The sequence below is a fragment of the Prorops nasuta genome, unplaced genomic scaffold, assembly GCF_024137725.1.
Source record: "Prorops nasuta isolate Cenicafe-Biocafe unplaced genomic scaffold, Cenicafe_Pnas_1.2 PNAS00009, whole genome shotgun sequence".
Classification (NCBI taxonomy): Eukaryota; Metazoa; Arthropoda; class Insecta; order Hymenoptera; family Bethylidae; genus Prorops; species Prorops nasuta.
In genome coordinates this window covers 8,326,785-8,344,180 of record NW_027116806.1, presented here as the reverse complement: position 1 = coordinate 8,344,180, position 17,396 = coordinate 8,326,785, and the positions used below count along the sequence as shown (strand labels likewise).

Genomic DNA, 17,396 nt, shown 5'->3' with positions numbered 1-17,396 from the left:
TCATTCATTGCTTTGAAAAAAGTGACTACTTGTTAGGTGACGTCACAGTGAGTGGTACCGAATGGTACCTTTACATTCTCATGCTGAATAATCTTAGCTTTGCTCTTTCCTATGAAGCTAAACTTCATACTTTAACATCCAAATGCTGATGTTTCACTATCATCCCTTTTAAAATCATCATTAAGTAACGATATAAAGATGCATTAATAATTTATACAAAAAAATACGTATATGTATATAAGTTTTCTAAACTAAGATTGCTGTTTTATTATTTTTCAAGATCGAAACAATAGATTTGTATTTGTTTTTATTTTCTTAACATTTAAGTGTTTACTGGCAATTAAAAAAAGGGCGCGTTCTACTTAAGACCCAAAACGCTTATAATATAGTTATTAGCAGTTGATGTGTCAAGTATTATATATAATGCTAGCATTGTGAACCTTTGGTCGAACGCGTCCAAAGTCATTTTGGATGTTTTCCACTTAAGGCCCAAAACGCTCATAATAATTCATGTGACACGTATTATATATTGCGAACGTTTTCGGATTTAAGTGGAGAACGCTGTTTATGTGCAAATTTATGCATATATATTTTAATGTACGAGTTAATTGTGCAACTGTATCGCACATATATAAGAAAAATATATATATATGCTGTACATTATTCCTAATTTTTTTTATTGTAAAGAACCACTACGAGGTGAATATAACATTTGAAAAAAATCTTTATTTTAAGCATACAACCAACCATTTATGTATATATGATATATTTTTCGACTATGCGCGGAAATGACGTCAGAGTTCAGAAAAATTACCAGAGCAGTCTATCTTCCTTTCAGTATAGTCTATGGCCCGTACCATGAAGCGGAGCTGGTCTGAGCGGAGCACCAAACTTGAACTTCAGCTAAGCAGTGAGCACGCGCTTAAGACGAAGACCGAGCTAAAACATTATATTATAGGTTAAAGTGTGATAGTTTTATATTATCGAAAACACCGACAAGATTATGATCCGTTTAATAGCATGTTCGGATCTATGATCACATAAGAGCCAACCCGACTAAGTGCAGTTTAGTTGAGCCAAATAAAGCAAACCACGGGTTGAAATGATATATATAGATCGCGTGACGGGAACTATATAACTTAAATCGTGGTTAACTTAATCTAGCTTAATTACATTCACTCAGGTTTGCCTTAAGTCTTAAATAAAGTACAATGAAGCGATTTAAAAATAGGTTTGTTAAACGGAACAAGTGGAACATGGAACGCATGGAATCACCACAGCCCAGTCAGTAGTGCTGTCAGACGTCAGTGCCCAGTGGCGCCAGTGGCTGTGGCACTGTGTGGACTGGTGTGGATCACACTCTGTACATTCGCGCAGAGACGTTATTAGACCCATCCAATTGAATGGAATTTAAGCTCAACGCTATCTTCGCTAATAATAAGTTTCCTCGCTTCAACCTTCACTACGATGTTTTAGGCGTTTTAGCTCGATCTCTGTCTTAAGTAAGCGCTATAAACTGAAATCCGAGCTTGCTCTATTTGATGGTACGAGCCTGTATGTATATTATTTGTAACCAGGAAATGCTTCACGACGATTTATCTCCCACTCAGCATTTTTATTCAACTCCGAAATCTTTCTTTTTACAATACTGTAGGTAGTGGTCCGTGGACCAATCTCGTTATAGGAGATGCTAAAGAGAGGGATACATGAAGAGGAGCCCCTATATATACAATAGGGTTTAACATATTGTAAGGCCGCACACGCCGCACATGTATATAAGTATTATAAGTGGTTAGTGCATGTGCACTGGTAAGGTACAGTGAGGTACAGTATGCTTATATCTATAATGAGTGTAGTCTTGTCAATTTGACTAGCATAGTTGCCAACTTATAATGTCACATTTTATGTTCGCTGTGTGGTAGGACTGAATGTCGCCATGTTAGCTTTCCAGCGCCTCCACACTGCAACAAGCCCGCGGCCCAACCCAACCCGAGATTCAAGCCTGAGGCGGCCTGAGCCCTGAACTCTGAAGAGTCTGAAGGCTAAGCCAGAGGTAGGACACTCAGCTACCCCCACCCTTTCTTATTTGTCACCCTAGGCTCGAAGGCAATCTTTAGCCAACCTAAAATCCTGAGCAATATAATTGGCAGCACTGCGTAGATGGCGTTATTGCGCTTCTTTAGAATTTGATGCCCATTTGAATAATATTTTTGTTTACTCTTGTTTTTTCAGGCATTCTTTGATATATTTTTTTACTATAGTATCAAATCATTCAATAATTTGATTAAGCTATTTGATTAATTCTTATTAATTACGGTCAATTTAGGTAAAGTTTAATAATAATCTATCAGTCTTATCGGACCCAGTCTTCTAAGATATTTATATATTATAACGAGTCCTTCTGTCTTCCCATTATATAAAATTGTCAAGTATGATTTCCGATGGCTATAATCGTCCCGGTACAGGGAAGAATAGTGCTCCTCATTAAAGTAGGAGTGTTGGGCGCCAGATCAGATTTCATGATCAAACCATCCAGAAATTCACTTCGACATTCTTCCATCTCCAGCTAGTCAGGATATTGTCTTTGGTAGAGGGGCAGGGTTAGAAGGATGAGACAACCACAGGACTAGGTACTTGCGCATTTAAACGAAATAAGCACTAGATAATACTGGGGTCATACGATTTATTCTTATCGCCAATTTTCCCCATAATCAGTCTTCTAAATACCATTCTCAGTATAATCACTCTCTTTCTCACCTTCGCACATACACCGTCATACACACAAACATACATACAGTCGTACATAGGCTCGCGGGTCAAAGGAGCGGGGATTCTTCATGAATCTATTTCTCCTGCGTCCCTCCGCATGACGAGAAACTCCCGATCTCGGGGAATGAGTCGTCCCATATTATAATCAGCCACGTCCCGTAGGAGGCTTTCTCGACGAGCCAGATCATCTCGAATCGCAGGGGAGGCCCTAGGCACTCACCCCCTAATTGTACCGTTCAGAGGGGCCCCGCCAAGAAGAGATGCTCGGAGAGAGGTTCGCGACAAGGTCAGCCAATACCCCAACCGACTCCAAACTTTGGCAGCGCCGAGGCACCGACTCCCTACCCTCCTCTCCGATCGGACATCCCGAACCGGGTTGAAATCGAGATGACCGGCTCGCGCTCTCCACTATTGACCAACCGACGGTCCTCCTTCTCCCCCATCTAAACGGAAAAGGCACGATTCCTTCCCACGGGAGAATTATTCTACCTACACCTTTCGGCTGGGGAATACCTGGGGAGTGGTGTCCCGAGTCATCTCGACGGCCCTGAGACGAGGGGACCTCTACACCCTCTCGCCAACTCCCGATTACTCTCACCCACACACCCGAGTGATTCTCCATAAGGGACAATTCCTCGTCGGAGAGGTCACTCTCGGGAAAGATGTGGGGAACATGACGGGGAGCCCCGTATCGAGAGTGAACCGGAACACCTCCCCCCTCCTGGGCCAGTTCACCCAGCTAGCCTCGCCATGCGGAGTACATCCGAAAATTACACCACCCTACCTTACTCAAACTCGGTCCGGAGGAATCCTTTGGTCGGCTCGAACACCCAACTCCTCGCAGCTACCGACCTTTTCATCTATCGGTGGCCTGGTACAATCCTCGGACGTCTCCTTTCCTCCTCCGCCGAACTCCTACACCTCGGACTGGCTCTCCATCTCGGATCCTGGACGATCCTGCTCGATCTCCTGAGCCATCCGCTCCGCTCCCTGTCTCCAATCGAAGAGAACTACTCTCCTGCTCTCAATAGTCTCATTCCCCACTTGATTCTTCCCCACTCCGCTCCTACTTATTCCGGGATCGGATCGATCTAATCTAGTCATTCGCGGGTCCTTTTTCCGCGGCCCAATTATTGGCTGATTATCATACCACTCTTCTAGCGGCGACAGGTGTGGGGCCGCCTACCAATTGAAAAGCCCATGTTTTCAGGATGGGTTCTTGGCTGGTAGAATCTTCTCGTAGATCTTTCCGTCGTATCTTTTCGGATGGGAGTGGGTACTGGGGGGCCTTTCGCTCAAGGTTTTTTTTCTCCTAAATTCCTCTTCTCGTCATTGTGGTCATCCGTTGCTGATGCCTATTCTATGTCCCATACTACTACTTATCCACCCCCGCACCTAGAACCGCGAGCCGCCGTCTACTATCCTGCTCATTCATTCTACATACATGTCTTTCCCCTTTCTTCTTAGTATACGGAACAACATCCATTTCTGGCACTCGAAGTGCTGGCTCGACACAATCTTAGATAATTACAATAAATCGTGGGGGGTGAAAGGAGGGAGAGTCGGTGGATTTATTATGTTCCCCTCTCGTTACCGAATTCCGTTTCGAACTAACACATTGGGACGGGGAGACTCCAAAAACCGCGTCACAATATATACATTAAAAATTAATGTTACAGAAAATTTAAACAATTATATTGAATATAAAAAAATCAAATAGAATACATTTTTTAAATTTATAACAATTTATGAGAAAAAATATTTTATTTCTTATATTTATCATTTATTAGCTACCACCTATATATAATTTTTGTTATATGTTTGACGTTCAACACGCAAAATTATTGAAAATATCGCCATCGAAGGGTGAAAAATAGACAAAAATTAACTTGTAGGTGAGAGTGGGGCAAAATGATCCCATGCCGAATAATTTAAAATAATGAATTTATATTTATAGATACGATAGACAAAAGCTATAATACTTTCTATAAAAAAGTAGAAAGCATATTTTAGTGCTAACATTCTGAATTTTATGAAAAGAAAACGTGTTATTCAAGTATAATAATCGCTTAAAGCGCAAAAAGCGTGAAAAAAGTACACTGGATCCAATCTTCTCAATAAGTCTCGTTTTTAAACTGTTTGTTGTATGAAAAATACATTCTTTGTCATCATCGTTACTACTTTTTGAGCACCGGCTGCTTCTTACAAATGAATCCACTGGGATCGTTTTGCCCAAAATGAGCTGCCCATCTATCATAGAATCTTAAAATTTTACCAAAGCCGATTTTAAATTAATTTTAAGAGGAAATAAAAGTTAATACCTATTACGATTTACCCAATTTTGCGATTTGAAAAGTATCCCCACATTTATTTCCTATATGATTCAAAAATCGCTTATCTTACAGAAAAATGATGAAAAACATAAATGCCGCTAACAATTTTTTACGTATTAAAAATAGACATTACAATATTATATTATTGTGTACTTAGAAGTTTATATTTTAATATTGATTAATGTTTAAACGAATAGTATCAATAGTTTCTATAAAACCCTCAGGGATCATTTTACCCCGAGTGATCATTTTGCCCAACTCTCCCCTAAATATTTCGAAAGCTAACGGAAAAGCATAATACCAATTCGAAGTATAAAATAAATATTCCAGGTACAATATAGCGTCAGGAAGTACTTACCATCTTCGAGTCAATATACAGGGTGTATCAGCAATGATGCTTTTAATTTTAACCATATATTCTTGAGCATAAACTAAGTCGAAAAGTCCTGTACTATAAGGTCCGGAAAAGCATCATTGCTGAGATAAATCAATTTTAAACCGATAAATCAGGGATTTGATTCAACGGAAAAATTACTTTCATTTCACTTTCGTTGACAGTTCCCCTTCAAAAAAAAAGAAATTTGTACTTCTCCGCCGATCAGTATTGTCGTACACGCATATACACACACGCACGCAACTACGCCGATTATTAATATTATCTCCTAATGTTTTACATTCCTGATCCTGATGCTGATGAAATTCATTTTCTGCCTATTTTTAAAACGATCCTCGATAGCACCCATTTGGTTGAAAAATCTGGAGAATAATACGGCGTTATTCGTAGATTAATTTTTAAGTCGCTTTATCTTTTCGGTGGCGCGGTATATGAACTGCTCTAAGGTAGTCAAAATATAAGTATTTTATTATAAAAGCTATTATAAGAAATTGTATGTTTTTCTGTTTTTGGAGGTCTCAATGTTTTATCAGATAGAACAGTTTGCTGCATCATTGTAAGATCAAAATGACTCGAAAATGGATTCTCAAGTAAGGCCATAGTCCACAAGAAATTTCAATCTAAGAGAGTGGAGAACTTGAGAGATCCCTTTAAAAACGAATTAGCCATTTTTTCATTTTATGAAGGGACAAGCCACAAAATTAAAAATAATTTTTTCTTTATGTCGTAGATTGTCCACAGTTTTTGCCTTTTTGCATAGTGTCTGCCTAAATGGACTAGCCAATAAAATTAGCCAATTGCTAGATCAGATTCTAGTTTATAGTGACTATAAGTTGATATGGTCACCAAAGAGAAATATTTTACAATTCACCAAGCAAATCGTAATAAAGTGAAGAGAAAAACATATGCATATACTAATTTATCTTTGAAATCTTTTTATACCTAAGAGCGTGCAAAGACTGAATAATAATCTACAGCATTAACAAAAAATTATTTTTAATTTTTTGGCTTGTCTCTTCAGAAAATGAAAAAAGGCTTATTTATTCTTAAAGGGATCCCTCAACCTCTCAATTTAGATTGAAATTTCCAGAGAAGACTATGGCCTTACTTGAAAATCTATTACCGAGTCATTTTGATCTTCCAATGATGCACACAGCAAACTGCTCTATCTGATAAAACAGTAAGATTTTTAAAAACAGAAAAAAAAATTTCTTATTATAGCTTTATTAATATAATACTTAATTCTTGACTACCTTAGAACAGTTCATATGTCGTGTCACCGCAAAGATAAAACGCCTTGAAATTAATCTACAAATAACGCCGTATTATTCTTTAGACTTTTCAATTATGAAATGGATGCTGTCGAGGATCCTTTTAAAAATAGGCAGAAAATGAATTTCATCAACAACAGGATCAGAAATGTAGGACATTAGGAGGTAATATTAATAATCGGCGTAGTTGCGTGCGTGTGTGTATACGGATCGGCAGAGAAGTACAAACTTCTTTTGTTTTTTAAAGGGGAACTGTCAACGAAAGTGAAATGAAAGTAATTTTTCCGTTGAATCAAATCCCTGATTTATCGGTTTAAAATTGATTCATCTCAGCAATGATGCTTTTCCAGACCTTATAGTATAGGACTGTTTGTCTTAGTTTAGTCCCAAGAATACGTTGTTAAAATTAAATGCATCATTGCTGATACACCCTGTATAATATACTAATGATTGAAAGGATGCATCGAGTGGCAAAAATGTAATTCCAACAAATTTCCTATAAATGGAGGAATATAAATTTTCATAAGAACCAAATTACCTCTGCTTTTAATCTACTTAAAGTACGTAAAGGCATATTTTTCCGATTTAAAAAAAAAGTTGAATATAAATAATTATTTTTTATTCCTATCAGTAATTACAAAAAAGGGAGCCTATATTGCACTTTGGCAGAATTCACTGATTGAGTTTTTGTTAGAAAGAAACAAACGTTCTTAGAATTGTATATAAAAGATTATTTTGACAAAACTTTAATAGTAAAACGGAGACATATTTGAAATTTGACTTAGTCGCGCTATTACAATTATTCCAAGGAATCTTCTAAAATTTTAAGAATATCTACTTCTTTCTAGAGTAAAATTGCTCAGTGAATTTTTTCAAAGTGCGATAAAGTTTCTGTTCGATCTTTACATGGTAACAGATCGAATCCCGGCTTTTTTTCAGGTAATCGATATTAGTGGCGTAGTAATCGATTATAAATCATTGGCAAGAATTGGTTTTCGTTACACTACAAGAGTCAATTCCCTGAAACATATGCCGAAAGCAGATATCTTCTTGGTAATAGCCCTTCAATCAAGACGTCCCCGAGCACCTTAACCCGATTGAAAAGACGAATTACCTACCGATAATTGAAATATCGAAGTAATAAGCGAGCTCGGTTCCCCTTGAAGCTTTAAACTTTTGATCATACCGCAGCGCGGTTTTTTGTAAAGTTATAAGGCCCGGTCTTAAACGAATACGAGTGATTCCGCAACCTGGCTGCTCGCAAAAGACATAAGGCCCGATTCTAAACGAATACAAATGGTTCGACAGCTCGGCTGTTTGGAAAAATGACGTAACTCGTGCTAAACGATAATATATACGAAATGTGGAATGATTCGCCAATTGAATGCGAAAGTGCGTAACAAACATTGTAACCGGCATACGGCTTAATTCATTGCACGATCGTATATCATTTGTAATCGTGATTAGTGTAAAAGGTGTATAAAACAATGAAAAGAGTTTTTTGTGCTTTCGGACTTTTTTTTCGTAATTTGTATACATTTTATTTATTTAAAAACTAAGCAGTTCCGTCAAGCGGAGTTGCCCCTCAAGCATAGCCTTCTTTGCTATTGAAGAGTTTCTATTTTTTTAAATTATAGATGGGTAATAAAATACATATAATTACACAGGACAACAAAATTAGGGATTTTAAAAGTTGTTTGAGACTTCGAAGTATAATTTTATGTAAATTTTCTCGCTGAATCCAAATTTGGTTCTAAAATTATTACATCATCTGCACTTTTCAAGATATTAAAATTTTCAGATGTAAAAAAAATGTGTTTGGGTATGTTGATTAATCTACAATGTTACCAGCATTAATTATGCTGCGCAACTCTATATTTTTCCAAATAGTACTTGATTAGACGTTTAAAAAAATATTGTGTTCATAGCGATGTCTGTTTTACATACTTAGATATATCAATCAAAATTGCTATGATAAAAACACGATTCTTAATGCCAATGCGACTATGGAACAATTTTCGGTTCTTTTGTTATGCTTAAAATGAAGAAGAAAGTATCATATATCTTTTAATTACAAATCATCACCCTACAAAAAAAATATTTTCTTCTTATTTTGACGTAAACAAAAGAACCGAAGATTGTTCCATGATTATATTGGCCTTAAAAATTGTTTTTTATTTGAGAATTTAAAAAAAAAATGAAAAATGATGTTCACTTTGAAAAACTAAAAATTTTACTTTGATTCGATGTAAAATAAATAGATAATAGGGAAATTATTATTTCATATTTTTTTACAAATAAAATTCAATTCAAGATGAGGAAATTGGCATGCCGAACATTGAAATATCTTACTTCTTCTTTTAAATATAAACATTTAAAATCTCGGAATCGTTAAAGCGTTGAATTTTCAACAATTCACAAGTTTTTTTAGAATTAATGAAAAATTCTACAAATTTACACTGAAGTTTATATCAAAAAGTTCTACACAGTAAACAATTTTCAAGAAAATAAAAAGTAGTTTGTTTCTGAGCTCCGTGATTTGATGAGGAATGCCCCATGTTTCAATTAGAACGTTTAATCGGAGTAATAACATTAAAGGACAACCTTTAAAATATTTTATATATTCTTTTATTGTAATCATTTAAATAAATTTATGATATGTAGAATAGTTAGTTGCAATTCATTTAAACGATTTTCGGTTCTTATAATATTTTGGTATTCAGTTTTCATTAAAGCTGGCTGCTTTCACCATATTATCGCATCAAACTAAAAGCATTGGATTTTTAATTATTTTGTTACTTTAATTATATTTTTTACTTTTCATTATAGATACCATTTTGTCTCAAATAATTTTATTCATTACGTTTAATACAACTAAATTAAACGAAATTTGGTAATATTCCTATAGTGAATTATGCTATAGTCAAGTAACAAGATATCGTCCTTACTAACCTAACGTGACCATTTTTCACCCAACGCATCAAGCACTGCTACCAACTTAAATACTGTATTTTCCTCAATTTTAACTTTTTTTAGTTGGCTAAGAATTGCCTTCGGTACAAATAATTCGAGCCTTCGAGGCTTGAGTGTCCAGCCCCTGGGCTAAGCCAGTCCCGGACCGCTCATGACGACACGACACATCTTCGATTTCCAATAATATTTATTGATCAGTCTTTTATGGGTAATGACGAATTAGAAAAAATAACTTTTTCGAACGATTTGAAAATCCCAGATAAATTTAAAAATTCCTCCAGACGTTCCCGGAAGGTTAATAAAAGAGGTCAGTATCCGGGGTAAAGAGAACAGATGGCAATCCTAGAGGAAATACATAACTTTAATTTATCCCCACTTGTAAATACTACCTTTTCTGTGGAGTGGTCCCAGAATAATATGATTTCAGTAATTACTGCCAATGGAGTTCATATATTTGTGAGTTTTTATTTTATCACATATATTTTTGCATGAGTAATAATGTTTCATAGAAGCTGTATTTCTTTTAGGAATTAATCCCTTCACCTATGAGCCCGCAACAAACTATGAAATTTGCACGTTCATTCATTCATCCTTCTACTGTCCTACCAGGACATCCTTTTGCGACAGATATAGAAGCAAGAATAACTAAAATGAGCAGGGAGGAAGTATACTGTATGTTTTTGGAAGGAAGTATCATTCCAAAATTTACTGACTTGGCTGATATTACACCAACAATAAATAGAGTATCTTGGTCCCCACAAGGTTTAATAGAATCGAGCAAATCTTTATTAGCAATTTGTACTTCCTCAGGGGCTATAGAATTATTACACAAGGTTTCTAAATACTGGTACTCTGTATGTGATTTAACATCATACTTATTAAAAATAGTAGAAGATGAAGTTAAGTTAAATATAAGGAATTGTGTAGAAAAACAATTGTATTTTGATACAATAATATCTAATGTAAGAAAGGTTGTTGCCTGTACCATGGTTTGGAGTAATCTTTTTATAACAGAAAAATTGTCATTTGCATATCTAGTTACTGCATACCGCAGCTCTGATATTATAATATGGAAAATTCCTAAAATCTCCTGCATAGATGGAGTTCTTAACCCAGAAATCACATGTAAAATTAGTTTAAATACTGATGTTAAAATTAAAGCACTATGTTGGTTAGATGTTGGTATAGATAAACATTTAATTATCGCTGGATTATTCAATGGTACCATTCATGGCATTATATTTAAAAATGAAAATACTAATTTAAAATTAGTATATAAAAAAATTTATTATGAACATGCTGATCGTATTGAAGTTACAAGCTTAAAGATTTGCAGTCAGGGAAAAACAAACATAAAAATTTTGGCTGTAAAGGGCCCTTTTCTTATTTTATTAAATATTTCGAATAGAGGCAGTTTAAACTCTGTTCAGCACATAAAAGTTGGTGGATTTTCTGTAACAGGGCTTACTGCCATAGGAAAGGATAAATTTTTAGCTACAACACAAAACTGTGATATATTTTTAATAAATACAAATACGAATTTAAAGAAGAGAAGGCTAGAAAATAATTTAGTCAAGACAGGTGTTCAGTATCTCGGGATCGCGCATTCCCCGAATTATTTAATGTTTGTAAATATTACAAGTCCAAATAGTATGTTTGATCATTTAATAACTCGTGAACCAAGCATGATAAACATATTTGGCCTAAAAGGAGATTCTTGGGATCCATTGAAAATTTTGATAGAAAAGGAGAAGCACTTGAAAGACTTATGGGACGCTGTGGAACTGGTTCGCATCAAAGCAGCAAGGTCTTTTAATCCAGCAGTGGAACTGCCTCTAATATCACAAAATTTGGAATCTTTGCCCATGAACGAGCTGCAAATGGCAATGTGGATATCGATAATAAATGAAATTTGTAAAAAGAAGAAAATAATAGAAAAAACTGCAGGTAATATAATTGGTGAAATATCGGAGGCTCAGCCCCTGGTTTTCTTGCATTCAACGTGCATAATTCTTAATCGTTTGGCAAATCAAGTCTCAATCTCGAAAGAGCAAAGCATCTGCATTAAACTACTCAGGATGTATTTAGAAGTTTACTTGGCAGGCGAGGATAGCGAGATAGACACGTATGCAGCCAAGTGTGCAAGAGCCGCTCTCTCTGCAACAAAATCCATTGATTTGGCCGATGTAGAGTTGTGCAATTTGTGCTCGGTACCGATAACCGAGCTTGCCTGGGATTCTACGCAGTGTCCATCTGGTCATAAATTACCCAGGTGTGCTGCTACACTCTTACAAATAACCACAGTCAATTACCTTACCTGTACAATTTGTGGAAAAATTTATCATCCTTGTATAGACGAGATATTTGAAGAAGCCAGATGCATCTTCTGCGACCTTCCTCCCTCCTACGACAACCGAATAATCGACTTAAAGAGTTCTCGATTGCTTATGAAGAATCTGTCAAAACCTCATACATCCAACGGAGCATCTAGAGAACATGAGTGTGAGCAACAAGCCACAAAAGCCCCGACTAGTTCCTCCTCGCAATGCGAGCCTTATTCAGTCGTTTTTCACGACAATGAAGACGAGTCTTGTAAGTTTACAGAAACGTGGCAACAATTTTAAAATATATCAAGATCAATGATTCATTGTATTTAACATTCAAAATGTTATCTTCTTTTTTTCACAATGATATTATTCATTTTAGAGAAATGTAAAAAGTGTACATAATAAGAAGACTCTTAATTTACACATGTATTAATTATTTCAAAAACCCGTTAAATGTAGATATTATCTTACTTGGCTTATTGATTATGTACTATTTGGAAGACCAATATATATAAATATATATATATTTATATTTAAGAAAGTACAAACGTTTCGTTGTGATAATTTTACTCGTTTGGTACACAAATTGCACGCTTTCCGCATGGTGGGTTGATGCAATGCCATTCCTCTAAGATACAATGGCTTCCTCTGTTACATTTTGGTTTGCAATTCGGTACACATCCTGCAATTGGTGGGCAGGGTGCTCGAATACAATTGACATAAATAAGTTCGCATGTTTCTTGAGGTGTACAATCCTTGCACCATTTATCGCTCAAACACGCTCTGGTCCCTGTAACAGTCAAAAGTTCTATTAAAAATTATACTTTCGTTTACCGTATATGCCTATAAAGAATAATTTCTACAGACTTTAATACGAGTCAAAAGCATATTTAGATGAAAAGAGATATCTTACATGGTACGCATTTATTTCTTTGACAGCAACCAGTGCAGCAGCTACTATTGTCGTCGCACTAAACGAAAGAGAAATTTTAATTTCCTTAAAATATACCGACATAATTATGAAAATAATCACACATGATAGATTTATATAAAATCCTTACACTTTCACGAAGGTCTTTGCAAAGTTGTGATTGAACAAGCACCGTTACTGACAGTACGACGAATAATACAAAGAAACCAGTCTTCATTTTTAGGTGAAAAATCTATAAACGAAAATCAAATAATAATATAAGTTAGAAATACTCGGTAATAACTTACACAAATAATTTAACACCACTCATTTTCTACCCTCTTTACATAGTCATAAACTAGTACCACATACTATACTGATATATACACACTACTTAAATCGTTTCTCAATGAAGTAATTATATTCTTAGGCTTATAAGAAAATTAAGATTTACTTAAAGAAATAAGAAATTCTGCTTACAATGTCTTATTAGTCAGATCGAATTTCAGACATTCCTGCTGCTGAGGTATTTAGTGGAATGGTGTAAAAGAAAAACTTAGCTCCTTTATATATCAGTGTTTTTAGTAGTGGATCTCGTAGTTATGTTTAAAAATACTTACACAAAAGGACGGTGAGCACGTGCAGAGCAAATTATCATTTCTGACGTATCTTTGCATACGTGTGTGACTGAAACTGTATTGTAACATACCGGTCGAGGACATATTATTGTAATCTTGATTAAGATTCACATTAATATATATATATATATATAGTCATGACTGCTTATATTTAACAAATTTTAATTAAATCACATTTCGTTTCCTTTTGATTTTTTAGCTTCAATGAATAAATTGTGATAAATATAATACACATAATTTATAAAAATGTTAAATAAATTAATATTGATTGGTGAATGATATGGTAAAATATTACAGAATATTATGTGCGTATATATGTATTATAAATAGTGTAAAATTTGCATAAATTTTTGTAAGAAATTGAAAATGTTTTATCTATTCAGATCGTCGATTAATCGAATTACTTCTTAAATATTCTTCAATTTTTAATTTTCTTCCTCGCTGTTATTATAAACGTAGATCTGTGGATGGCTTTCTATAATATTAATGTCTTTCTCGAGCTGCTTCAATTCTTGTTCCATTTTACTTTTCTTTATCACCTTAGGAACCGTATCGGTTAAGAACGGTAAACGTTGAAATTCAGTCATCATCTCGTCCCATCTTTGCTTCATTCCCTTTAATTAAAACATGCGAATTTTAATTTCAATTTGAGAAGATAGATAATTTTACACAAACTTTACTGAAATCTGATTTTAAACGCAAGACTTCTGCGAATTTCCGAATACTAAATAGAAAAAAGTCAAGTTAGTGCCGCTTTAATGGTTATAAACAGGTTAAAGCCGTTCTACAGTTTATTTGCTGAGTAAACATTTGCAATTTTCCTCAAGATAACTATATTGTTTTAAATCCTTCATCGTTGTACTCGCTTTTATATATATATATATATATTTACTGTGATGAAAACAGAAAGATGACGAGAAAAATTGCGAGTATAATGGGGAATTTTGAGATTATATAAAAATAGAACTAAGAGTCATTCAGATTGATATCATCGTCTGCGAAGGAAGAATGGAAACAGCAGAATGGGAATCCCGTGTATGCTACGCGTTAAATGTAACTAATAATCCATACATTATTTTTTCGAGCCTTGAAATTATATAGAAATTATCAATGATACGATGGGTATTTTCGATTCGTTGAATCCCAATTGCAGCACTCAGCCGATTAATTTTAACATGAAATTTTGTAAATTAAATATTATATAATAATATGTACATATATACTTTTAATAAGTTTTCCCTCTCTTCGGCAGTAACCGCGTAATATTCCGAATATGGAGATTTTCCTCGTTTTTTCTCCATTTCTTCGGATTTAATTTTTTTCCCACTCTCATTCATGTCGTACCCAATATGCTCTATAGTTTCATAAAGTTTGCCCTTTCCATCTAAGACCTTTTTAGAGGCCTTACCAAAACTCTGCAAAAATATATTTCCTTGTTTCATTACAGAAATTATAATTCAACATGAATAATTAAAGTGAACAAGTATATAGCACACCTTTTTGTGAATATAAACGGGATATAATCCACTGGATATTAAATCCCAAGTGTCACCGTTTCTCGTATCGGCGTATCTTTTTTTCGGTTCCGGAGGTTGAAGTTTTTGCGCGCTTTTGATATTTTTCTTGCGAAAATTTATTCGTCCTGTAGTCAGTGGATCTTTCGGTAGTTCCGCAATTTCTGCTTTTGCAGCTTTCTTGAACGGTTTCCATTCCGGCAGTTTACGCTGATAACTTTCACGATGATAATGCTGGTGATCCACCACGACCTTGAAGACTGGCCGACTCCTCTTCTTCAGGAACTGCGACGGTGGTGCTAGAGTCACTTCTGGCACGCCGAATGTGCGATGAGAAAATTTCAATTTTTCTGACTCCTTTATGAAAGTTCGGCACTTTGCACGATACAATCTAAATAGGGGATAATACTATTAAATGTTAATAAATATATATATTGTTATAAAAGAATTACAAAAGATAGATGGTATGAATTGAATAGAAATAATTTAGCGTGTGACACTCGCGTCAAAATTAATTGTTATTGTTTAAAATAAAATGTTGGGAAAACAACAATAACATATATATATATATATATATATTTTACTTTGGCTTCTTTCTGATAATTATTTCAGGCTTCGCTGTCAGCTGCATAACTGACTCATTTAGAATAGTATCCTGCTTCTGCAGCATTATTATTAAACGAACAACTGATAATTACTTTTTTTAAAAATCACCAGGCTTTATAACCACAAAAATATATAAGGAAAATATCTGTATACGCGCAGCAATTTCAATTCCCTCTGCAACAACTGAATGCTGTATGTATACTATAGTGTATATTGTAGTGTGCAATCATACGGGTTGCTAAGTACTACTCTATCCTGCATATCTACATAGAAGAATGTTTGTTCGATACAAGCAAAAATAGAAAATTTGGTACTGCATGTTTGAAACCGCGCTTATTTAATTCTTTCACATCTCGGCTAACTTCACTGTCTTCGCTTCGAATTCATGCATGCAAAGTTCGAGATTCGAGGTATCGACAGTGGATCAAATCATATGACCATTCAGGGTGGAGTGTGTGAGAGTGTGGTTTTCATAGATTACTGACAAGTGTTATTCTACAGCATTATAATTTTTTTTAAAAAACAGGGTTTCAATTAATTTTATTGTTAGAAGTAGAAACTCCTTGCAACCATGAAGATTTGTGGTCCGAAATATGCCCTCTGCGGTTTAATTCTCTCAGTATGGGGAATTGTTCAACTTGTAAGACATTATGTTCAATTTCCTTCTCTCTGTTTAAATTAACAATTTTCAATTAAAATTTTCTTACAAACTTTATTGCTAGTATGATTGATGTATTAACTGATTGTGACAGTGTTAGAGATATTTTTTCAAAGTGTTTAATAGGCCCACCATCAATGCATAATTTATTTTTGTTTTTAGCTCCTAATGGGAATATTTTTCTACGTAAGGAGCGTAGCTTTAATAGAGGATCTTCCATTAGAAGATAAGGAGTTTAAAACCATTGATGATTTCTATACAGAAGCGAATAGGTACTATTCGCAAAATGCAATTAACTGCTGGATAGCAGCATGTATCTATGTGTTTACCTTCTTATTCTCTGGCCATCAGTTCTATGTGAACTCTAGATCATCCCTTAGCGTTTGAATAAATGTGCTTTGTACAATAATTAAATTTAAAGCTATTAATTCAAAATATTATTATCGTTTATTCTAAACGGTAGTAGAAACTGATGGAATTTATCTTAAATTTTAATAAAAAGAGGTTTTTGAAATCTAGCAGATCTAAATAGAACAGATTGGTTCATTTTGGTCTGAATAAGAATATAAATGTTGGAAAAGAAGTGGAATGTTTGTGAAATATGTTTATCATGTTATGTTCTGCAAGTTACACGTTCAAACAAATTAAAAATACTGTAATGTAAATATATATATATGTATGAAGTATTTTGTTAAGTGCACTTTATTCGCTCCACAAATGATTAAAATGATTGCATTGAATAAAAGAATAGAAAGGGTTAGTAATAATTATATTGTTGACTATACAGCACCATAATAGTATTATAAAATTTTCTTGGTAAATCAGTATATCTTATTATTATTATGTTATTGTTCATATTCTGTCTTATCATTCCAATTATTGAATAAAAGAAAAAATATCAGTTTTGACTTTGATTTTGTTTTACACTAATAATATAATTACCATATGACAAATGCTTTTATAAAAAACTCATCAAAAGTTAATAAATGGTGTGTCATGTGTG

The 17,396-nt window shown here is 34.5% G+C and overlaps 4 protein-coding genes across 5 annotated transcripts in view; 2 read left to right on the top strand and 2 right to left on the bottom strand.

Moving 5' to 3' along the window:
- Window positions 1-3,926, bottom strand: part of mgl (megalin) — a 48,932-nt gene extending 45,006 nt beyond the window's left edge. Inside the window, exon 1 of the mRNA XM_066732035.1 lies at window positions 3,554-3,926. The gene's annotated coding sequence lies outside the window, so the exon portion shown is untranslated. The remainder of the gene's footprint in view (window positions 1-3,553) is intronic.
- Window positions 1,416-12,833, top strand: LOC136776492 (uncharacterized). Of its 2 annotated transcripts, XM_066732046.1 has the most exons (6): window positions 1,416-1,554; window positions 1,655-1,824; window positions 1,923-2,053; window positions 9,804-9,948; window positions 10,022-10,196; window positions 10,268-12,833. In XM_066732046.1, exons 5-6 carry the CDS (start codon window positions 10,074-10,076, stop codon window positions 12,362-12,364), a joined length of 2,220 nt encoding a protein of 739 aa, XP_066588143.1. In that variant the 5' UTR covers window positions 1,416-1,554; window positions 1,655-1,824; window positions 1,923-2,053; window positions 9,804-9,948; window positions 10,022-10,073; the 3' UTR covers window positions 12,365-12,833. The 2 variants fall into 2 exon arrangements, with proteins under 2 accessions (XP_066588143.1, XP_066588142.1); XM_066732045.1 differs by having other exon boundaries at window positions 9,804-10,196.
- LOC136776496 (enkurin) lies at window positions 12,371-15,902 on the bottom strand. Its single transcript, XM_066732053.1, has 7 exons — window positions 15,714-15,902; window positions 15,112-15,520; window positions 14,839-15,030; window positions 13,458-14,229; window positions 13,129-13,230; window positions 12,981-13,038; window positions 12,371-12,857 (listed from the first exon to the last, which is right to left on the bottom strand). The coding sequence occupies exons 1-4, from the start codon at window positions 15,797-15,799 to the stop codon at window positions 14,041-14,043; spliced, it is 876 nt and encodes a 291-aa protein (XP_066588150.1). The 5' UTR covers window positions 15,800-15,902; the 3' UTR covers window positions 12,371-12,857; window positions 12,981-13,038; window positions 13,129-13,230; window positions 13,458-14,040.
- A 266-nt stretch (window positions 15,903-16,168) lies between these two features.
- RNASEK (Ribonuclease kappa) lies at window positions 16,169-17,294 on the top strand. The gene is made up of 2 exons (XM_066731670.1): window positions 16,169-16,375; window positions 16,556-17,294. Exons 1-2 carry the CDS (start codon window positions 16,307-16,309, stop codon window positions 16,778-16,780), a joined length of 294 nt encoding a protein of 97 aa, XP_066587767.1. The 5' UTR covers window positions 16,169-16,306; the 3' UTR covers window positions 16,781-17,294.
- The last annotated feature ends 102 nt before the right edge of the window (window positions 17,295-17,396 follow it).